The sequence below is a fragment of the Pistacia vera genome, unplaced genomic scaffold (genome assembly GCF_008641045.1).
Source record: "Pistacia vera cultivar Batoury unplaced genomic scaffold, PisVer_v2 Contig522, whole genome shotgun sequence".
Classification (NCBI taxonomy): Eukaryota; Viridiplantae; Streptophyta; class Magnoliopsida; order Sapindales; family Anacardiaceae; genus Pistacia; species Pistacia vera.
This window is the reverse complement of record NW_022196360.1, coordinates 69,521-93,159: the sequence shown is the minus strand read 5'-3', so window position 1 is coordinate 93,159 and position 23,639 is coordinate 69,521. Positions and strand designations below refer to the sequence as shown.

The window sequence follows — 23,639 nt, the reverse complement described above, 5'->3', positions numbered from 1 at the left end:
AGTCACAATCATTAACCACGTCCATTAACAACGAAGTTAATGAAGCAAAAAGAGAACCCTTGTAACAAAAGTTTACAAGAAGCAAAGTTTCTGCATATTGTTGTGAAAAACACATATGTACTTATTTTGTTTTGTTTTTTTTTTTTTTTTTCATGATAAAGCGTCATCTAATCAGGAAAGAGATTTTGAACAGCTTGCAGAAGTGTAAGATTGAAAGGAGAAAGAAATTTTGTAGCTTTGCCATCTAGTTCTTGCTGGTTCTTAGAAGAGGGCATATGCTTTCTGTTGTGGTGTTTGCTTTTTATGCAGACTATCCTGAAAGTGCATTTTTCAATTCTAATTACTAAGGTTATTAAGTCTTTGCATATGTTTACTTTTAAATTAAATTAAGTCGGTATTTGAGCAGTGGTGCACTAATATACTAATATAGTTTTTGAAACTAAATTTGTTCTGTAATTGCAGTATAATTGTTAGTGAAGATGAGGAATTCTTAGAGAATATAGGTGCTCCTATAATAAAATTTATGTGTGGGGAAAATTTTGAAATGATTTTAGTTTAGCACAAAGTGGATATCTTTCATTTCTCCCTGTCATATAACATGAAGTTGTCTGTTGTCATATAATATGAATTATTTATGGATATGTTTTTTTCCAGGAAGTTGCCAGTTTTAGAAGAAAGTAGACAATGGTAAAAGCAAAAAACACAACCATTCCGAGTGGAGGCACATCGTCATCTGGAGTCTAATTTCAAGACGTACAACATAAAAAAACAATACAAAGAGATGGTGAAAAGAGATATTTGTCCTGGAAGAAGTTTGGATTTAGGATTTATAACTAGTTTGGGTTTAGGTGGTGAGATTAATGGTTGGATCCGTAATTTGAAATGGGACCAGTTGGTGAGTATTAGATATGTCGGATATAAGTATTTGATTTATGAGTTTTTTAGTGGTTTGGAAGTTGTGGAGACAAGTACTGATGATTTTCCGGTGTATACAATGTTTTTTAGATTAAAGAATCAGAATTGTGTAGTGAGCCCACAAGACTTAGCAAACTGGATATGGATTGATTTTGAAGGTTTGGAAAACGTATCCAGAACGTGGGATTCCAAACAAGCTTGGACGGATGTCTCTGGAATAGGAGTTTATCATCCACATAGGTGTAAATCTACAAAGTTAAAGAATCCTGCCATGAGAGTTTCTCACAGATTTCTAACATTCACATTTAATGGCAGGAAAGAGACAAATGGAAATGTGACAGTCAAGGATTTATTGTTGATGGAAGCAGCAATAACAGGGAAGCAAGTAAATTCAGCAAAGTTATTGATTAAGAAGTTGAGAGAGATTAAAGCAGAAAAAGATGACATTTATTGGGGGATGCTTGTTACGCTAATATGTGAGAAGTTGGGTTTTGAGATCACCCCTTCAGATGAAGCCAATAAGATAACATTTTCTGCAAATAATTTGTTGGGGGATGTCACATTGTCTAAAATGGGTTTGATTAAAAAGAATGTGTCAAGAGAATGGTTTCTGATTAGGGATGAAATGGAGGAAGAGGCAAAGGTTCAGGAAAGTGTCCCTATTCCAGAAGGGGAAAATGAAGGACGAGTCTATATGCGCAAAAGAATAAGAACGAGCATTGAACCTGGATCTACTCAGAATGTAGAATAAATGTCTTCTCATACCTTAGATGAAATAGTAAGCAGAATTGATCGGATAGAAAGGTTTCAAGAAGAGAGTTTTTCACGTATTGAGAGGAAAATGCAGAAACAACAAGATCAGTTGCAAAGTGATTTCAACTCGTTCGCATCAAGAATAGAAGAAACGGTTGACATCCTTAGGGAATGCATGACAGAAATATCCAACATGATGAAGAAATTGTCACCAGCCTCCTCCTCCTTTAGTCAGCCTCCACCCCCTATACTAGGATGAAGAACTACTGAACAACCTCCACCTTCTCAACATCCTTGGGAATGCACTATGAATGTTAATTGTCATTATGGGTAGTTCAAATACTAAACTGTATGTATGCAAATATGTTAATTAATAAAGTTTGATTTCACAAGATGTTCTCAATTAGCTGAACTTATCCAATATCATATGAATGTTAATTCTCAATATGAATGTTATGTACGAAGATTATATTTGCCACAGTATCATATCATTAATTATTGTTCAATACATATCTGAATGCTTATGTATATGCAATACTAAACATATCAAAATTAAATCTAAAATGAAATGTAGAACAATATATACTGAAATGTGACGATAATATATACTGAAAACATTCAGAATAAGGATAATATATACATTTACGTTATTATTATGAATTCAGCACCTTACAACCAACAGCCTGCTCTTACCCAACCAGCAACAAAAATAATAAAAACAAAACAATTAAATCAACATATAGCTCAACTGCATTCGTTAGAAATTAACCACAACCCGAATAATTTCTACCGAATACAAATGTATATGCTTCAACCGGTTAACGATATCAAATCTCTCCCAACGAAACATGTTCATCATTTACATCCTCCTGTCCAGTACATAAATTACTATTTCCTGCGAGATTCTGAACTGGAGCAGTGGACAACTGTTAATGTTTAATAACCACAATTTAGCACATGTTATAGAAAACTTAAGGTTTTTACATTTATACAACATACATAACACATACCTGAGTAGCAACAACATCATTTGACAACACTTGAATTAAAAGTACACTTTAAACAATGTTATCTAGCTCTGCAAATAATTATTTCCCTATAAAGTAACAAAACACATTAATAATCAAGTAAATATTATTATAAACTTCAAATAAGTAAATAATGTTTAAAAAACAAATATCATGTCAAAATGGGTGTATAACTCATACCAGGTGTTTGTTTTCGCAATTTTTTATTTTTAGCCCTACGTACAATTTCGTCAACCTTCGATTGCTTTCTTTTGCATGGAGGACGACCTTTGTTGCGAGCTACTCGTGGACTAATAATTTTACTATTCCCCTCTTTTGGAGGATTGTCCCCTTCTTTACTACCAAGTCCTCCCTCACTTTCCTTCTGCTCCAACTTATTTCTCATGCCAGTCATCAATTCCATCAACATGTTACAGTCTTTCTCATTATTTGATGTCATATCAGCTACTGTCAGCATTAGATTAGACAACTTCTCAAAACGTTGTCCTTCAACGTTTGTGCTCCACCTATTATAACTTACCTTGATTTTCGTATGACATCTTTTTATGTTTTTCCTCCAACGCCGTAGAATGTACTTATCTAGAATATGTGAAACCCTTTTATGAATCAACACAATAATGGCATGTCTGCATAAAATCCCTTTGAACTCATACAAATGATAATTATAATGAATATCACATGAACTTTCTTCAAAGTATACCAGAAAGGGAACACGCCGATTACTATCTCCAAACTAAAAATCTTCTAAAACTTGATACTCCTCATACAAATCGGACTTTTTCAAAAAAGATAATTCACAATAAATCTTCCCCGCAATCTCTTCTTGAAACTCGTTAAATTTTGCAGTTGTGTATGCATTTTAAAATTGTTTCTCAATAGAGTAATTAATTATGCATAGTATCCAAGACTTGAAAGATCTAAAATCAGCCTCCCTTTCCTTTTCCACTTTATCTCGCGGTCCATTATCATATTGTTCCACAAATCGTTTCAATGTTGTTTTGGAATTTACATATCCATCGAAAAATGCATGCATACTTTCACTACGTTGGGTAGTAGACATACATGCCCAGAAAGTATCTTTAACAAATGCAGGCACCCAACGTACTCTTTCTTTATACAATCCAGATAACCATTTATTCTCATGAAGGTTATACATATCAATGAATTTGTTCCACCGTTCTTCGAACTCTTCAGGTGTCAACGAATCATACACAATATTTTGTAACATAAACTTTATAGTTTTATATTCGTTATACCCTCTTAACCTCTCAAGCAGTTTCTTCATTAGATGCCATAAACACCACCTATGTCTTGTACCGGGGAAAACAATCTCAATTGCATTTTGCATGGCCTTATCTTAATCAGTGATAATTCCATTAGGAGCAACATACATGCATTCAAGCCAAGAACGAAATAGTCATACAAATGTCTTTGTGTCCTCATGTGAAATTAACCCATAACCTAACAATGTCGAATGTCCATGATGATTAACCCCTACAAAAGCAGCAAATGGCATATCATACTTATTCGTCAGATACGTTGTGTTGAAGGTCACAACGTCACCAAAATCTTTATATGCGGCCCTACATCTAGCATCAACCCATAGCATATTCTTTAATCAACTCTCTTCATCTACATCAATCATGTACCAGAAATTTGAATTCTCCTTTTGCATTTTCATAAAATACTCTAGTACTGTCGAAGCATCTCCAACTCCAAGTCGTAGCCTTCTAACTTTTTCAATGTAATTCCTACAATCTTTTTGTAGAAATGTCAAATTCTCTACACCTCATGCCTCAACTGAACATGACTGAAAATTTTTACATGGTCTAATCTCAGTCTGATCATTAACTTCAAGCCTCCTTTTCACAAAAGGTTGTATCATTCAGTTTACCTTAAAATATCTTATTTTCGTCGGACTTGTAAGATCATGGTTATGTTCAAGCACAACTGATTTAATTTCCCATTTGTATTCACCATTCAAAGCTACACTAATCCAACTCTGACAATCTGTTTTTGCAATAGGTTGTTTTTTTCAAGGTATTTCTGCATTTACTTCTCTCCTTCCTAGAACAAGAACACGCCACTGTCACGTATCTCATCTCCCCATCATCTCCTTTCTTTGACATACATAGCATTGCTTCAAAACCCATTTTATTCCCATACGTTCTGTAATACTTCACCAAACAATCAACTGAATCAAACACCATTCCAATATGAGGCTCCACTTCTTCCTCTGCACATCCCGTATCTTCGAATTCATCACATTCATTTTCCTGATTCAATGGTTTTAAAAAAAAATTAGAATGTGCTAATACAACACATCATAATAAACAATACAATACAGCACATTTAAAAAAGTTTCAAACACAATTTACCTCAACATCATTGAAACGAGGCAAACTGGACTCTTCCATATTCCGTTATTTCATGCACAACTAATACCAGTTTTTGCGTTCACGAATCTAGTTCACAACAATCGCCAACAAATATTATCTATCAAACATATATTCAATCCAAAATAGAATATGAAACTAAATAAATATATAAAATAAGTCAAAAATTCTTTACCTTAACAAAAAATTTTGAGCTTTAAAAGGTTTGATATCCTTATTTTTGTTTCTTGGTTATCTCCATAAAAAGAGGTCTTGCTGCTGCTGCTTGGCTGCTGAGGAAGAAACCGGCGTCGAAGCAAGGAAACACAACATGCAGTTGAAGGAGAAGCGAAGAAAAACAAATGACGCAGACGAAGGAGAAGAGAAGAAAAACAAATGACGCAGACGAAGGAGAAGGAGAAGGAGAAGAGAAAAAAAAAATTGGCGCTTACAAATGAAGCGTATTAGACAAGCCATTCATTAATATTAAGCAAAATATTTTTTCAACAAAGTATGGACGCCAGTCCATGTAATGCAAACGGTCGTCCATGTACTTTAGGCGGCTGTCCACACTAGATGGACTGGCGTTCATCTAGTATGAACGGTCGTCCAAAATACATGAACTGGCGTCCATACACAAGGAACGGTCGTCCACACTAGATGGACTGGCATCCATATTATGTACATTATATTTTAAAATAATTTTTTAAAAAATAAAAATTTCACAAACGATGAACGGCAGTCCATCTAGTGTGGACGACCGTCCCTACAAGATGGACGACTGTCCACAACAGATGGACAATCGTCCCCATTATATTTTAAAACTATTTTTTTTTTTTAAATTCACAAACGATGGACGGCAGTCCATCGTTTGAGGACGATCGTCCCTATAAGATGGATGATTGATGTCCATCGTTTGAGGACGATCGTCCCTATAAGATGGATGACTATCCACAGAAGATGGACTGGCGTCCATCTACTATGCTTTATGGACAACCGTCCATAGAATTTGGACGAGAGTCCATTGTTTTTTTTTTTTTTTTTTTTTTTAATTATACAACTTTTTATAGACACTCGTCCATTCCACTATGAACGACCGTCCAAGAAGTATTGACGGTTTCGGACGGTCGTCTGAAACCATTGGACGGCCGTCCATTTATGTCAGTGTTCAATCGTCCAATGTGGTGGCGTCCACGTGTTTCGGTGCAATTGTTCGGTACCAAACTTTCGGTGGATATAGCATTTTTGCTTGACTAATGCACTTCCCATATTTCTCTTTATCAAGTTTTTGCCTTATGGAGTCTTCAGTTAAACAAATTATCTATTTAAAAAGTTGAGATCAAGAAAGTAGTTGAAGAACAATTGGATTTTCATGCAGATAAGAGAACATGATACATGTGCTTTATGTTTTACATGTTTTTCATTTTCCTTAGATTGATTCCTTTTCAGGAAATCTGCTGACAGATTTCCTCTGCTTCCACTTAAACCTTGCAATTATGTTTTAAGCCTTGGATATTTAATATTCAATTGTCCTAATTGAGACTCTTCTTCTATTAAACTGTAACTTATAAATAAATAAATAAAATTGATATTGATTGTAATTGTTTCTTCATGATCATATTAAATCAAAACTTGTAGCAAATTGCACCCCAAAACCTGAAGCAACGTAAAACTTATTTCCACACCAAAATAACAACATTAATATAGTAATCAATTAGCTCATTCTGTCAATCTATACACGAGTAATGCTAGTCTTACTCACTTCCCTACTCACTTCTCTTACTCACCTTTATAAATATAAAGCATAGTACGAGTACCATAAACATAGTACGGGTACCATATGTCATTTTAACAAAAGTGAGTAAGAGAAGTGAGTAAGGCTAGCATTTTCATCTATACACATAGCTTCTTTATTTCAATTATGAATTGAGTATAGTCAATCTGCAACTCTCCAACAACGATCTTATAACAAGATATAGAAACTATATATCAAGAAACATTATAGTAACCCTTTCATGCATTATTTTCAAACCAATGGCTACCAATTGCATAGCTTCTCTACATTCTGCTCCTAACGGGTAGCTCATGCTTCACTTGGTCCCTTAGAACTCTCCTCAGTAGCTTGTTTGATGCGGTTCGAGGAAACTCTGGGACAATCTTCACAAAGTTTACCTGGTAATGCACCGAAAAAAAAAAGGGAAAAGATCCATATTGGCAACTCAAAGCATAACACAGCCTACTGCTTGTACGTAACTTTAATATACAATTTTCATAGCATTGGCATGAGTTTAAATCCAATCAACCATGATTTATCAGATATCAAGATTTAACAGAGTGTTTTGTAATGAGTGCTCGTTTTAACTTAGAATCTGTGCCTTCGAATGCCATAAAATTACAGTCTAGAATGATTCAGCAGTAGTAAAGAAGATATGCATGATATTAACTATAGTAAGAATAAAATATATCCTGAGCATCAAACCTTAAATAGAGGGTTGAGGTTGCTCTGGATGGCTTTCGAGAATGTCATCTTGAGCTTTTCTGGTTGGCGGTTGTATCCTTTCTTTAGTACCACAAATATAACCAACACTTCGGGACCACCACCTACTGGTGCTACACTGATTGCAGCAGTCTCCAAGATACTTTCATCAGCTCGGTCACACACACGCTCAATTTCTACAGAACTTGTCTGCGTGCCAAAAAAATACAATATATTACAATTCATAAATTAATCCAGCCCCACAGATTCAAGAAAAGAGATGGTGGTATAACAAGTTCAAGCCTGTTCAAACATAACCAGTTTTTGACTTCTATTGTCACAAACCTCACCCACAAATTAAACTTTGAATCAGCTTAGAATTGCTTCATCATCTCCCATCTAAGAAAGGAGAATGTAATACCTTTATCCCTCCAAGATTCATGGTGTCATCAGCCCTGCCCTGTACAACGAAATAGCCTCCAACAGTCCTCTTAAGGATGTCTCCGTGTCTCCTGAGGCACTGTCAATAAATAGGCTAAGTTACTTCAAGGTTTCTGTTTCTGGTTAATAGTATTTAGAGATAAAAATCTGATTACGCTCTGACAGCTATACATTATGATAAAGGGAGGGACAAATTTAGAGACCTTTTTTAATTTAACCAAGCTTTTATGCAGAGCTATGACTGAGGTGGATAGACCTAATGCCTCTATACTCCAGACCTAATTGCATCTTGCCCTTGATGCAGAAAAACATCACAAACGAGCAAAGAGGGAAAAAAGAATAGCAACAACTTAATGGCTCAGCAATGGTAATTTATCCCACAAGTTAATGCTTATACTGTGACTTGCTTACTATCAAATTACACTATGACTTGCTTATAATCAAATTTCAGACTTGTTTGCATCTCTATCTTTTTAAACTTCCATAAAGCATAACTAACACCAATGGCATTAATCCAGGCTCCAATAATGCAAATATAATCCAGACTCCAATAATGCATATGTCCAAAAGATAGTATACTTTAAATATTAGCCGCAGAAATACCACTGGCACTTGGAGACTCCAACCTGAGCCCCCAAGAGAATCCCCAGTGGTTAACTCAGCCAATAAATCACATAAAGTATAATCTATAGATGATAAGTTGCCAACATGGTATAAGACACCCCCCAATCCCCAAGTGAAACAAAGAAAAAAGATTGACAGAAATAAGCATTGAACAATGTCTCTATGAAAGTAATTGTGAAAGGCAGGTGTAAGCATACCATTCCTTTATACGTTGGCATTCCCCTGAAGTAAACTTTATCATGATCAGCATTAAGCAATCTATCAGTTGCTCCAAGGTATAGAGGAAACAAAGCCACTTCACCAATACATGGTTGATCATCCGGCTGTCACATAGGTGAAAAAGATCAAATATACTCATATACAAAACAAACCTTCACATCAATCATTCTGACTCCCACTTATTCATTTATAAGATTATGATAATACTTTTACATGTCACCTAGGTCATGAAAATACACTTTGGCTTGCAAGATTTGTAAAAGAAATTCAATTCAGTCCTATTGAGAAGATGTTCTTACATAAGGAACTCCATTTTCATCAAGAATGAGAAATCCAGTTGTCAATGATGCAGTGCTAAAGGTTCCAAATGCTTGTGGCTGCAGCGGACTCCCTTGGATGTAGGATGAAGCGAGCTCTGTGCCTCCACAACATTCAATAATGGGTTTGTAGTAAGCTTTTGAAGAAAGCCAAAGGTCATCATCAACATTTGAAGCTTCTCCAGTGGAGGCAAATGTTCTGCACAATTATTGTAAGTCATCTTTCTTTTGAATTACAAGTACACATTTAAATTTGAAGTTGAAAGAGAAAATTACTTTATCTTTGTCCAGTCTAAGCCTTCCAGACAGTTGGTGTTCTTCCAAGCTTTTACTAAGCTTGGAACTGTACCCAAAACAGTCACTCCAGCATCCTGAATATTCATAGAGAAGATTAAATACGTGAAGCAAGACTAAGAAAGTACAAAAACAGTTCACCGAGCAGTAAGCGATGAGTTTTTAGACCCATAAAAGAATAAGGGAGTATAAAATGTCACCTGAACAAATTTTACAAAACTGCTGCCAAGAGGAGATCCATGAAAGAGTGCAAGAGTTGCACCGCTTAGAAAGCATGAGAATAGTAAAATTGGCCCCATCACCCATCCTAAATTTGTTGGCCAGCAGTAAACATCTCCAACTTTAATATTAATATGAGCCCATGCATCAGAAGCACATCGAATTGGAGAAAGTTGAGTCCACGGAATTGCTTTTGGATCTCCTGCAGATAAACTAGTTAGTAATTGATAAACAGAATCTCAATATATAACCAAACAGTATACATTTGATTAACTGATTTCTCTACCTGTTGTCCCAGATGAAAAAAGGATATTAATCACCGAGTCTACTGGTTGATAAACTGGAGAGTAATGCTTTGGTCTGCCACCAAGAGAACTTCGTTACATTCATTGACATAATCTCAAACAACTTAATTGGTGAAACTATAAAAAGATTTTGGATATTTCTCTTGGAAATTTAATGATGATGATGAACCCTTTCAATATAGTAACACTTGTTTTACGGACAAACATAAGAGTATAGATCACCTTGGAAGGTGACGGACACTGGAAAGGAAATGTGTCCATGATAGATCCTGTTCTCTTAGTTGAATGCCAACATCATGTCCAGTGGCTGGGAGCACAATAGTTTTAACTGGACCAGCTTCTATGACTTTACTGCAAAAAAGAACAAAAATAGCTTTTCTGATGCAACCAGTAAACTTAGAAGACGTTTCAAGTCCTTGATGTAAACAAAGATAGAACTATGTAAAAGAAGAGTGGACTTGGAATTTTAAAAGAGAGTATTAATTATTAAAAGTGGTAACTTGCTAACAAAAGTTAAAAATGCAACATCTTGTATAGACAGTGAAAGGTATGTCTTTACCTGTATAAAGGAAACTTTCTACCTCCTCTCAGTATAAAATCCTGGATATAAATTGAAGGCAGATATCAATTTCATATACTTCAGTAATTCTAATCCTTCGTCTGTTAGGGGATCTACAGTAATGAAGGATCACCTGAGTAAAGATACCCTTTGCTTTTGACACCCGCAAACGAGTAGCAATTTCCTTAGGTGCAAAGCTGTCAGCTATTGATACAACAACAAATCCCGCAAGTACAATTGCTAGATAGATAATAACGGCATAAACTGTCATTGGCATGTCAATTGCAATTGCATCACCCTTCAAAAATGTGGCATCCAATGCATTAGCCACCAACCTGCAACTCATGTTGTAAACATATCAATAAACAGTCTAAAATAACCAAAACAAAGGCCCACATTACAATCAGATAATATAGTCAAACTGCAGATAATACGGGAGAGCATACATTACTTGTTCTCGAAGTTCTTTTAATGTCATACAGTTAACAGGGGAGTCATCACAGCCATCATCTCTCCACACAACGGCCAGACTATCATCCTCTTTTCTCGGATGATTTGTAGGTTGTAAACAGCATTCAGCAATATTCAAAGTTGAACCTGGAAGCCAAACTCCACCGGGTTTCGATTTCTCAGTTCTATCTAGAATGCACTTTGGGGGTTCATGAAATTGAACCGAAAGCTCTTTTAGGACTATAGCCCAATAAGCCTGAAAACCATTACCGGATGCAAAAGTAAGATGACAAAACAGTTTCTTCAACTTGAAAACAAAATATTGCACTTAGTTTACATTTGGATGAAACTATAAATGCATCAATATAAAAGTACTTACCTCAGGGTGTTCAGCTGTGAATTTCTGAAAGAGGCTAAAACTTGTTATAGGATCTTTGTACAATGTGCCTAAAAGTTTTGGACCATAAGCTTCCATCACATGTCCTAAATTAGTAAGTTTTGATTGATTTCTGACATCAGAAGAGCATTCTAATCAGTTAGGAGAAGAGGTACAAACTTTGATGCAGTAGTGAACATACTGAGATAAACATAGCCAAAATGCATGATCAATTTCAAAAATATCCAATTCAAACCACACTCCTGTGCATATCTGCAACAAACACATAATCTACTTCCCTGACAACCCATGTTTGTTCAATCTAAAATCAACACTATAGCAGCAGAGATCAACCACATGCCTTCATTTTTTTTCAAAATTAAAAATCTAAAACAAGCCCCTCGCCGCCTTGGTATAATTAGGATTCGATCTCAATAACTCTTCTACAAACCCAGAACATAATTACATACCTATATTGAGCAAAACAAGTGACTTTAAGACTTTAACTCAAGCAAAATGCTATTGAATCCCATGTCAAACCAACAAACAACTAACTGTAACATGATCAACACTAACTCCAAATTGCAAAACAAGTCAAACAACAAAAGCTTTCACAAACAAAGATTATAACAAAAGAGTTTAACAAGTAAATTAACCTTACATTGAAGGGAACCAATAAAGAGGAGGTCCATTGGAAGAGGCATCCCAACCATTATACACACTATAATACACAAGTTGATGCAGCCCATGTGGATGCCATGGCTTCAGCACTTTCTGAGCCACCAACTCCCTCCAAACCTCTCTTGGCCCCAACCCTTTGCTTCTTCTCAGTGTTTCTTTCAGAATCTCATCAAACTCCTTGGCCTCGTTTACCGTCAAACCAGCCTGCACTAAGCCCTCCACACCAACTTCACTAATGTTCATCCCCATCTCTCTCTCTCAAGTTTTTGTTTTTCTGAGTCGTCAGCTGAAGTTAAAACTCAAAACATATGTTAAGGCGGTAGTTGCATACTTGGATGTTGTAGTAGGTGGGGAACGCGTTGGTTAGTTGATCCACGTGGAATACAAATGTACTTTGCCTTCTCTTACGATTTGTTGTACAGAAAAAAGTAAAATTATATGTAAATTTTCCACATAGTTCCCCTACTTTAAATTTATTCATTTTACCCCCTTATCCATCGCCACGAGACAGAATCACCTCAAAAAGTATGAACAATAAATCTAATTACGGTTTGATATGAATGTATAGTTGATACTCTTATCTCAAAGTGTGAGTGAGAGTGACTGGATTTTGGCTCAAGATTATCTCAAAGTGTGAACGATAAATATTTACGGTTGGATGTTATGTATGTTTGATTTAGTTCTCTATTGTTACATTAAAGAGAACAAATTAAAAGATTTGTCTTCAATGCCAAANACATGATCAACACTAACTCCAAATTGCAAAACAAGTCAAACAACAAAAGCTTTCACAAACAAAGATTATAACAAAAGAGTTTAACAAGTAAATTAACCTTACATTGAAGGGAACCAATAAAGAGGAGGTCCATTGGAAGAGGCATCCCAACCATTATACACACTATAATACACAAGTTGATGCAGCCCATGTGGATGCCATGGCTTCAGCACTTTCTGAGCCACCAACTCCCTCCAAACCTCTCTTGGCCCCAACCCTTTGCTTCTTCTCAGTGTTTCTTTCAGAATCTCATCAAACTCCTTGGCCTCGTTTACCGTCAAACCAGCCTGCACTAAGCCCTCCACACCAACTTCACTAATGTTCATCCCCATCTCTCTCTCTCAAGTTTTTGTTTTTCTGAGTCGTCAGCTGAAGTTAAAACTCAAAACATATGTTAAGGCGGTAGTTGCATACTTGGATGTTGTAGTAGGTGGGGAACGCGTTGGTTAGTTGATCCACGTGGAATACAAATGTACTTTGCCTTCTCTTACGATTTGTTGTACAGAAAAAAGTAAAATTATATGTAAATTTTCCACATAGTTCCCCTACTTTAAATTTATTCATTTTACCCCCTTATCCATCGCCACGAGACAGAATAACCTCAAAAAGTATGAACAATAAATCTAATTACGGTTTGATATGAATGTATAGTTGATACTCTTATCTCAAAGTGTGAGTGAGAGTGACTGGATTTTGGCTCAAAATTATCTCAAAGTGTGAACGATAAATATTTACAGTTGGATGTTATGTATGTTTGATTTAGTTCTCTATTGTTACATTAAAGAGAACAAATTAAAAGATTTGTCTTCAATGCCAAAAATTTTTAGAAATTTATTTTGGGGGCATGGGTTTATCTGTTTTTAGGTAGAAGTTCTACCGCATAACTTTGATAATTGATAGTGGAGTAAATGGCCTTTGCCCACCCGATTAATGGTGTAATGATGCTTCCGACCCTAAAACTTTTTAAACACTATTTTACTACCCAAACATTAGGTTCTTTTAATAGTTTAGGTTAAAAACATAATATTCAGTATAAAGACAAAACTACCCTTAACTGTTTGAATTAAAACTTTATTTATTATTACATATCAAGTCAATAGACTCAATTAACCATCTATCACCATCCCTCCCATCTTTCAGATTCTTCACAAAGCCTCCATTAATCAAGCAAATCCAAACATCTACAAACCACACACCAATCTTTAAGACATAATGTCGTCATCATCATCATCATCTTACTCATAAAATTAAGACCAATTAATCTTAATCTTTTTTTTTTTTCTATTTTTTTCCACATAATAGAGAAAAACAAAAACAAAAACAAAAACAAAAATCTATTAACAAACACCACCAACAGAGACATAAAGCGGTGCACTGCAGATCATCACTGTTGAAATCAACATCATCCAATGGTAGATAGTTTAGATCAAATGGCAACGACTTCCTGCATGAAGACAACGCAATATCTCCATCATTGTCAATCACCGATGAAGACGAATCACAATCACTATGACAATCCTTTGACACCACGGGCAGCATTCGTGGATATCTTCTTGAACTTGCCGCCGCTATCAGTTTCGTGGATCTTAACAACTGCAGCTTGAGGGCTTTGTGGCGGCAAAATCTAGCAACCACGAGGCCTTTATGTAGCGACTCAAACCCATCGTGAGGGCCAAGCAACCATGGAGAGAAGAAAAAGGAGAAGAAGAAGAATAAGAAAAGAAGAAAGAAAGGAGAGAGGAGGAGAAGGGAGGAGTTGACACTTGACAGGAAAGAAACAAAGGTTTTTAGTGTTTTTAACTAAAAATTGAAAGATGAAATTAACTCTTAAGTTGTTGTCACGATTCTGCCCTCACTTATAACTGTTTTTTTACCATCTTGTCTTTTCTTACAACGTTAATTACTAACAAATTTATGTTTCGGGTAATAAACTAGTATTTTAAAAGTGTAAAGGTGGGAAAGTGTCATTAAGTTATATTTCAGGTGGGAAAATGTTGTTAACTCTTGATAGTGTTTAAACTTTAAAGTAAGCAGTGGCGGGGTATAACAAAAATAATTTGGGGAAAATATTTGACGCCCTCAAGCTATTCAACGCCATATATTTTAGAACATATCAACTGACACCCCAAGACAGCAAGACTATCATAATTTTATCACTTTTTAGGTGTCATTGTTAGGTTTGCAGGTATTGTGTTATTGTCAAAACCTGCAGTTGACTCTTTCAACGGTTCAACATTTTCGAGTCATAAACGCTACAATGATGCGACGAGGAAGCTCTACCAACTTTTGTTAGAATCTGCCAAAATTTGTTATCGACTAATTGATTGCCATTAGGCCTATCATCTTGTTAAACAATATCAAGTTGGTAACATTTCTCTATCTTAGGATTCCGCAATGTTTTAATATCCAACCAAGGTGAAACTCAACAAAGTTGACCGGTTTAAACAAGTTTGACCGATCTTAGGATTCCGCAATGTTTTAATATCCAACCAAGGTGAAACTCAACAAAGTTGACCGGTTTAAACAAGTTTGACCGATCGGTCAAATCAGGTGATAAAACTTTTTAAATTCAATAAATACACTTCTAAAAATTACAGTTAAGCCCCTATTAGTTTGAAATTTAACAAACACTCACCAAATACAAATTGACCAACGACTAGTTGGCAGCGACGACACCTCAAATGCAATCTCAATCGTCCCTTGAGCTCATTCCCCCAAAAAACTACCCAAGATTTGGCCGAAATTGATTCAATTTCAGCCAAATCTCACCGACGCTAACGTCAACATTCCAAGCCAGATCTCACCGACATCAACATCAACAATCCTCCCCATCACCCCGAAAATACTCCCCTCTTCCTCCCAACCAAAACCCACCTCAACCCACCCCTATAGCCTTGCCAATCGTCGACTAATGTCACTGCCAGTTTTTTCTCGATTTCCGGTCGATTCACTCACCAAATCAACATTTGCCAGCATTGCATCCACTAGCACTTTCTCTCTCAAAGCCCCAACGTCCCACCTTCAATTGTTCGCCGATCATCCATCCCAAATTATAGGGTTTTGGGTGAATAAGGAAAATATTAACCCAACCCGATGAAGCTCCCGAGTCCAAGTTAAACCAACCGGGCCGATTTTTAAACAGTGGGATTCCAAGGTACCATTTGATATGGAAAAAATATCATAATAATAATGAACTTACATAAATTCTTTAATCAAAATGTTCTAATATGAATTTTGTCATAACAATACTTAAATACCGTAAAATTCACTTATTGAATTGAAATGATACTTTATAAATATCAAGCCATCTTGACTAGAGAATTACTCAATAAACATTCAACGATCAACTCATAATAATTGATAACTGATGAGTGATGTTGCTCGTAAACTCTTGCAAGATTCATCCGGATGAGGTGAAAAGAAAATTGCATGAAGCTAATACATCTTGGTTAAATATCAAACATTCGATAGTTTCACCGAGGCTTTACAGTTCACATTGAATAAAAGGTCTGCAGATGTTTACGCAATGACTATTATACAATTTGCGATGAGCATGATCTGAGATGATTATATTCGACTGGCTGCTAAGGAATTTACAAGAAAGTTGAATACCGAGTAGAAAAGACAATAATACGATACTCACCAAACTCATCATGCGATTCTTTTATTTGGCAAATCGATGTGTCCACTCTGCAGCTAGTTGATCATGTTTAGCCCTTTCTGCCAAGTACAAGTGAGCAATGCCAGGGACAATTGGATTATCTGCCATGACAAAATTATTCACATTGAGCAAAAAAATAGACCAAGTCACTTGCAGATAATTTTAAATTTCAACATTTCCAAAAAGTTTTGGCACGTTCACAAGATGGGTAATGTTTCCCGTTCTTTCATGTCATTAATCTTTTTTTCTTTTTCTTTTTTTTAGTTTGAATTTGTCAAGGTTTTCATCTTTGCGAGCATGATGAAATACCTTTAAAAATCAGTGGGGAATTTTCACCCTTCTTCTACCAAACAAATAATAACAGTTGTGACAACAATAACAACAAAAGCACGCTTAACAAAACAAGTCCGTGATCCACACCCTCAGGCAGCCCCCGAAACCCAGCCATTTGACAGAAAAAGTGTGGTTGGTCAATAAAAACTGGTGAAAGAACTTACAAGGGTCAGGATTTGTGAACATTGACCTGATTGCAAGCAGCACCTTTGTAATTGTTAAAGCTGGACTCCAACTATCCTTCAAGATGTCCAAACTAACATTGCCAGCAGAATCAACATTGCAGTGGAAGATGCGAGTTTTAAACACCACCTGCAAATCTATACTTGTTAAGTAAAAGTACATCATGCACTAATCAATATCTGATAAAATAGATTTATACAAGTTCACAGACTTGGACCAAAATCATCATTATATCTACAAATCATTTGGCCATACATGCAATAACCTAACCTGCCTGGTCATGGATGCTAGTTGCCGAACGCTATATTGTGCACCATGGCAGAATACTTCAGATTCGTATCACGTGTTGATTGGCTTATGTATTTTGAGTAATCAAAAGTAGGAATGTACATTTTTAAGAAGCCCAAGATTGCCAGCACACAAGCCTCACTTTTCTCAAACATGTATATTTGCAAGCATATCAAATCCCCTTCCAACAATGCTATTTGTTTTGGTTATGGCTAGGGATGAGACACGAGCCGAGTAGCTCGCGAGCTACTCGAGCTCGGCTCGTCGTAAGCTCGAGTTCGACTCGAAACCAGTCAAGTCGAGCTTGAGCTCGAGCAGCTCGTGAACAGTAAGGAGCCGAGTTCGATCCGAGTTGAGCTCGGCTCGTCAAGCTCGTGAGCTTAAACGGGCTTCGGGGGCCAATTTGCAAGATTTCAAAAATTTTATTTTTAAGTTGTCAAAATTACAAACAACACCTATGACCCATTCACAGACAAAAACGATAAACTCATTTCAAAGCTCAAACAGAAACTCAAAACCCATTTGAGATTTTTTCTTTCGGCTTCAAAAATCCAACTTCATTCATCTTCTCTTTCACCTTCATTCATCCTCGGTTCCATTCAAGCTTAGAATGTGAAAGAAAAATAATGAAGGAGAAAATCTGAAGGAGCAGAAGAAGAAAGAGAAGAGAATGGCGAGAAAGAAAAAAAAAAAAAGACGAAGGAGAAGATCTGAAGAAGTAAGAAAAGAGAAGAGAATAAGGCAGAAAGAGAAGAGGATGGGGAGAAAGAGAGAAAAAAAAAAAAGATGAGGTGACAAAATGAGGTGAAAGGTGAAAAGAAGAAAGAGAAAATGAGGGGAGAAAGAGAAAATACAGTATTTTAGTACTGAGCTCGATTAGGCTCAAGCTTGAGTGCAACTTCAGACTTGCGAGCTCGAGCTCGAACACGAATATTGAAGCTTGACTAAGCTCGGCTAAAGCTCGAGCTCGCTACTGCTCATCAAAAGCCAAGCTCGAGTACCGAGATACTCTGCTCGGCTCGGCTCGTATACATCCCTAGTTATAGCTAGATGGACACTGCAAAGTTCAACAAATCGACACTATATCGGGTACCCAACTGGAGCAGAAACTTCAGGGTGGCATTTATGGTTCATGATAGTTAGACACTGTAATTATTAGAACAAGTTGAATGGGGAAATCGGTTTCAAAATTCCTAAGCTACAACATCAAATGTAAGCAAGAGTTGACTTGAAGAGATAAGATTGCTGGTGACACGATGCATGACATATTATCTTACCCTGGCATCAAGACCACCCTGTCCCACAAGAAAATACACATGACACAATATGATAATACGGAGACTACAAAAAAGATACATGATATATTTAGATCAATAAGAGAAAACAAGGTTATGCAGTCTTCAATGACAGGAATATAATTAAGCATACCTTTGGAGGTTTAAATGGATAATCACTTGGAAATATTATGTCGAGAAAAAATATACCTCCCTGGTACGGTGTTCCTAAAACATAAACAACAATAATTTGGTCAACATCCTAGATACATGAACAAGAAATTATTTTATTTACTGAAACCATCCTTTCTGTCCAGTCAATACAGACTCTTAAAAGACAAGGTTAAAACAATTTTCAAATAACTAAAAGTTAAATCATAATTCAAGAGTTTAAGGAAAATTCCTGTAACAGAAGCAATGCTTTTCAAAAAGAAGAAACAAAAACAAAAACATGAAGTGGACCCAGAAATTTTTATTGAACATAGTATCACTTAATTCACTCCTAAATAAAACACAGTTAGCAAACTTTCAAAGTTCCCAAAGCAGAGAACTGTAAGACAACTAAACAGGAATACAAATCATCAGAAGATGTGCAATTGTACAGGAAGATGTTTAACAGACTACTCCATAAGCAATAAGGTCTTAAATATCAAAATATCTAAACATAACTTCCACAAGCAAAATACGCATTCAATATGAGTTGAAAAGTATCGATTTGTTATTATTAGTTTTGGTTATTACACTTATCCTTCCAAGCAAACTATTCAAAAGGACGAACCATTGCCATAAAATGTTGTAAGTTTACAATTGAAATCTATGAGGTCATTGCATGCCTCAATGGTAAGCTGATGCTACAATCAAGCAATGTCACAGTCCTCAACTTTTGCTTACAAGAGTTTATGAAAGCCATTTCAAGCAGGAAATACAAAACCTCTCTATCAAAATCATCAACAACTTATTGTGTTATTAGCTTAATTAAGCAAAGTACGAGCATAGCAGAGAAGCTTTGCCTTAAACCAGCTTAGCTTTAACTACGTCATGCTCTCTCTCCAGCTTTCCACCCCTAAGATCGTTGAAAAGGTTTGGCTAGACCTCAATGTTTCTGCTAATTTCAGCAATGATTTTATTTGTTATATAAGAGATAATTGTTCCACAAGCTCTAGTAGAAATCTACCTTTGAATGGAGAAACTCAGGCAAATTGCGCTCCTCTTAACCAAAACTTTATACTTCAGGACTTTCTTAGCTGAACCACCCTCACATTTAATTTTCAAACAACCCAACCAGCCTGAATTTGTCTCCACAAGTTCATCTCCATCTTTTCCACCTATTAGGAGGAGGAACGGGAGCTTGATGGCAACGCTGCTGCACTCCTCCAAGTAGCTCACGTGAGCAATTCTTCGATCCCTTGATCGTCCTACAGATTCACAACACTTAGTTGTTGATAAATAGTCCCTTGGTCTAATTTTCAAAACAACATAGCCCAAAGGAGTTTTATCTCCATCTTCTCCACTTGTTAGGAGGAACAAAAGGTTCGCTGGTAACTCTGCCAAGTGCCGTTATCAACACATGATCAGAATCAAGAATCCACAGAAAGAACAAGGGCACGAAGAATTGATCAACACGAGCAAGAGCAAGAACAATTTCCAACACGAGCAGCCAAAGGAGAAAGAGAAGAAGTTGTGCTTGGCTACAGATGATGCACATCCCTCAAGACACAAGATCAAACAATAAAAAAGTGTTCATTTTTAAGATTACCACTATCAGTCAATGACTAGTGTGTTCCATTCTCTCATCATATAAAATAAGGAGGTATGTAAATGAGAGAAATGGAGTAGTTATTAGCTATGTGTGACTAGTTGTATGTGTTGTGTTGTGCTTTTATATTTATGTAATGAACTTGTTATATGTTTCTAATGGTTTTATGTGTGACAGGTTGTGTATAATCCGAAGATGAATAGATGGCTAGCCTGTTTAACAAAGCATGAAGATCAGAGGTGTGGAAGTGCTTATGGGGGTTAAATTCTTTTGTAAGAGATTATACCTCATGCTAAAAAAATTAAGCAAAGCAGGAACTTCAAATTACCAAATCACTAACTGAACAAACTTCAAGCTTATATCTTTGACCCACAAATACAAGATTAAACTGATACTGATACAAACAAAACCCAGAAATGATCAAAACTTGGAGAATCAAAAACGATAAACTCAACAGCCCATTACTTAAAAAGTTCATAACATAAACATAAAAGCACAACAAAACACATATTCTTCCTACTCAGAACTACAAGAATGAACTAGTACTGGACCAAATAAATATAAAAGTTTGAGCATAAAACACAAAAAACTAAACAACCCATTACTTGAAAATGATCAAACAAAGTGTTAAGAGAAAAGTGAGACCACTTATTCTTCCCAATTAAAACTACATGATTGAACTAACGCTGAATCAAACAAAATGAAAAATTTTAGCGCAAAAAAAGAAAAAGAAATTGAAGATGCACTACTGAAAATGATGAAAGAAAAGAGTAAAGTAAGTGCATTACTGAAAAAAGAGAGAGGATGTAGCACACATGCCACGGACTGATAGTGATACTCCTTAAGTCAGAGCATTAATTCTTCCTACTAAAAACCACAAGAGTGAACTAGTGCTGAATCAAACTGGACCCAAGGAAGATCAAAACTTTGAGCTTACAACCCAAGAAACTGAACAAATCCATCAGGAAACAGGGTCAATCAAAGTATTAAAAGAGAAGTTAGACCACTTATTCTACCCCTTTATTCTTCCCCCTTAAAACTACAAGACTCAATTAATCCCAAATCAAACAAAATCCAAAAGAGATGAAAAGATAAAACACAAAAAACAAGAAAGTGAAGAACCCACTGGTGTAATGAAAGAAAGAGTAAAGTGAGACCAATACTGAAAAAAGATGAAAGGTGAAAGAAGAGTGGTAAAGAGAGAAGTGAGACATTTATTCTTCCTACTCAAAACCAGAAGACTGAACTAGCACTGAATGAAACTGGACCCAATAAAGATCAAAACTTTGAGCATAAAACTCAAGAAATTAAACAACCCATTATTAAGAAATGATCAAACTAATTGTTAAGAGAGAAATGAGACCACTTTATCTTCCAACTTAAAACACAAGACTGAAATAATACCATCAAACAGGACCCAATAAATATCAAAACTTTGAGCATAAAACTCAAGAAATTAAACAACCCATTATTAAGAAATGATCAAACTAATTGTTAAGAGAGAAATGAGACCACTTTATCTTCCAACTTAAAACACAAGACTGAAATAATACCATCAGGACCCAATAAATATCAAAACTTTGAGCATAAAACTCAAAAAATTAAACAACTCATTACTAAAAAATGATCAAACTAAGTGTTAAGAGAAGTTGGAGCATTTAATCTTCCAACTTAAAACTAATAATGAATCAAACAAAACACACAAAAGACAAAACTTTGAGCATAAAACACAACAAACTAAACAACCCATTACAAGAAAATGATCAAACAAACTGTTAAGTGAGAAATGAGACCATTTAATCTTCCAACTTAAAACTACAAGACTTAAACTAACAGTAATTCAAACAAACCCAAAAAAGATGAAAACTTTGAGCACCAAAAACAAGAAAGTGAAGAACCCACTACTGAAAAGAGATGAAAGAAAGAGTAAAGAGAGAAAAGAGACCAGTAGGGCCTATAATGGTGGAGACCCAGTTGTAAAGATTGTCACTTTTGGGTCCAGCAGAGCAATCTGGAGGTGGGTCCAAGTTGAGCTCCGCCATTTCTCTCTGAATTCTCTTCCCTGAAGCGGAAACGGACGTCGTAGAGACCCATGATGAAGTTGAAGCTCCTCCTCCCAGAACTCCACTCCCTCCTATGCTGCTCATCGCTTTAACTCAATGCGCACCGTTTCACCTCATGAGTTGAATTTTGTGCAAGTTTATAGTCATAGAGGCCTCTCAATTAATGAACATTTATAAAGTTATCAATCATCCTGGTTATTATGTTCACCTTTATAAGGATATGTAAGTAATTTTAAAGTTTATATATACTTTTTTAATTTTTTTGTATTTAAGTTATATAAGAGCTTTTATGTCTTCTCACAACAGTACAATTTAATGTAAGGGTGTTTATGTATTTCAGTTAAGAAGATACTATTAAATCAAGTGTCAAATAAAATGGGATACAAATTTGATATTTCAAGTTTACATATGTTAGAGCATCTCAATGTACTATTTACTTTAAAGGGTAATTTTTCATATAAACAAAGAGTATTTTCATTCAATTCTAAATATAAAAAATAAAATTTTATTCAAATCCAATAAACTCTTTAAATTTAATGAAAATGTTTTTTATTTTCGAGAAAAAGACTTAATAAGAGAAAGAATTAATAAATAAAATACGTAAAAACTTATAGTTTATTTATGAAAATTATGATAGAGAGTAAGATTTGACTCTCTAGATGTGGAGAGTCAAATCCACTCTTTAATTTATATTTAAAAGATAAAAGTTTGTTGGACTCTTATTTTTGTGAATAGATTTTTTATAATAAAAAATTTTGAGTCATATAAAGAGTCATTTGCATTTGCAGCTGTTCTTATAATATTTTACATACTTTTTCTTTGAATTTTAAAAAGGGTTATTACTAATTGGAGGAAAATTAAAAAAAAAAAAAAAAAAAAACCTAGAGGACAAAAACACAAATATCATTTTTATCAATCAACGGATGCTTTTCTATCAATAAACCGACAATTATTATTTTTTATACTTTTTATCAATAAATGCATCTGTTTCCTAATAGAAACAAAATTCACGTCCTTGTTTCTGTTGTTTTTAAAAAAAGTGTCATCTAATTAATAGTAACTCTTCTTAGAAAATGTTAGTTAAATAATGATAATCTTTGGGTTAGTGACATTAATCCCTCTAAGATAAGATAAAATGAAATTTTTCCTTGAAGTTTTAAAAATAACAGAAATTTTCCTACCGTTTAGTTCTAAGTGTTAAAATAAACAATAACAGGGAAATTTGGTAATATTTATTAACATATAGAGAGCGTTTGAATTATATAATATTTTAT

The 23,639-nt window shown here is 35.3% G+C and overlaps 2 protein-coding genes across 6 annotated transcripts; both read right to left on the bottom strand.

Annotated features, from left to right (window-relative positions):
- Positions 1-6,761: 6,761 nt before the first annotated feature.
- On the bottom strand, positions 6,762-12,318 carry LOC116106805 (probable acyl-activating enzyme 18, peroxisomal). Of its 2 annotated transcripts, none has more exons than XM_031393121.1 (14): positions 12,013-12,318; positions 11,355-11,484; positions 10,972-11,231; positions 10,659-10,860; positions 10,526-10,566; positions 10,189-10,317; positions 9,948-10,021; positions 9,643-9,863; positions 9,425-9,519; positions 9,131-9,347; positions 8,810-8,935; positions 7,969-8,067; positions 7,551-7,757; positions 6,762-7,243 (listed from the first exon to the last, which is right to left on the bottom strand). In XM_031393121.1, exons 1-14 carry the CDS (start codon positions 12,279-12,281, stop codon positions 7,130-7,132), a joined length of 2,184 nt encoding a protein of 727 aa, XP_031248981.1. In that variant the 5' UTR covers positions 12,282-12,318; the 3' UTR covers positions 6,762-7,129. The 2 variants fall into 2 exon arrangements, with proteins under 2 accessions (XP_031248981.1, XP_031248982.1); XM_031393122.1 differs by having other exon boundaries at positions 12,008-12,142.
- Positions 12,319-16,164: 3,846 nt separating this feature from the next.
- On the bottom strand, positions 16,165-22,495 carry LOC116106809 (constitutive photomorphogenesis protein 10). Of its 4 annotated transcripts, XR_004124360.1 has the most exons (5): positions 22,248-22,495; positions 19,721-20,090; positions 18,701-18,774; positions 16,992-17,113; positions 16,165-16,569 (listed from the first exon to the last, which is right to left on the bottom strand). XR_004124360.1 is itself a non-coding variant. In XM_031393125.1 (4 exons), exons 1-4 carry the CDS (start codon positions 22,447-22,449, stop codon positions 16,472-16,474), a joined length of 522 nt encoding a protein of 173 aa, XP_031248985.1. In that variant the 5' UTR covers positions 22,450-22,495; the 3' UTR covers positions 16,165-16,471. The 4 variants fall into 4 exon arrangements, 2 of the variants coding, with proteins under 2 accessions (XP_031248985.1, XP_031248986.1); XM_031393125.1 differs by lacking the exon at positions 19,721-20,090 and having other exon boundaries at positions 16,966-17,113; XM_031393126.1 differs by lacking the exon at positions 19,721-20,090.
- Positions 22,496-23,639: the final 1,144 nt, after the last annotated feature.

Coding starts and splice junctions, on each gene's coding strand:
- LOC116106809 (XM_031393125.1), bottom strand. CDS start 22,449: ATGAGCAGCATAGGAGGGAGTGGAGTTCTGGGAGGAGGAGCTTCAACT. Junction 18,775..22,247: donor CACCATTATAGGCCCTACTG/GTCTCTTTTCTC, acceptor TTTATGTTTTAG/GAACACCGTACCAGGGAGGT. Junction 16,570..16,965: donor GTTCACAAATCCTGACCCTT/GTAAGTTCTTTC, acceptor TTGTCATGGCAG/ATAATCCAATTGTCCCTGGC.
- LOC116106805 (XM_031393121.1), bottom strand. CDS start 12,281: ATGGGGATGAACATTAGTGAAGTTGGTGTGGAGGGCTTAGTGCAGGCT. Junction 11,232..11,354: donor TCACAGCTGAACACCCTGAG/GTAAGTACTTTT, acceptor AATGGTTTTCAG/GCTTATTGGGCTATAGTCCT. Junction 9,348..9,424: donor TTAGACTGGACAAAGATAAA/GTAATTTTCTCT, acceptor ATAATTGTGCAG/AACATTTGCCTCCACTGGAG.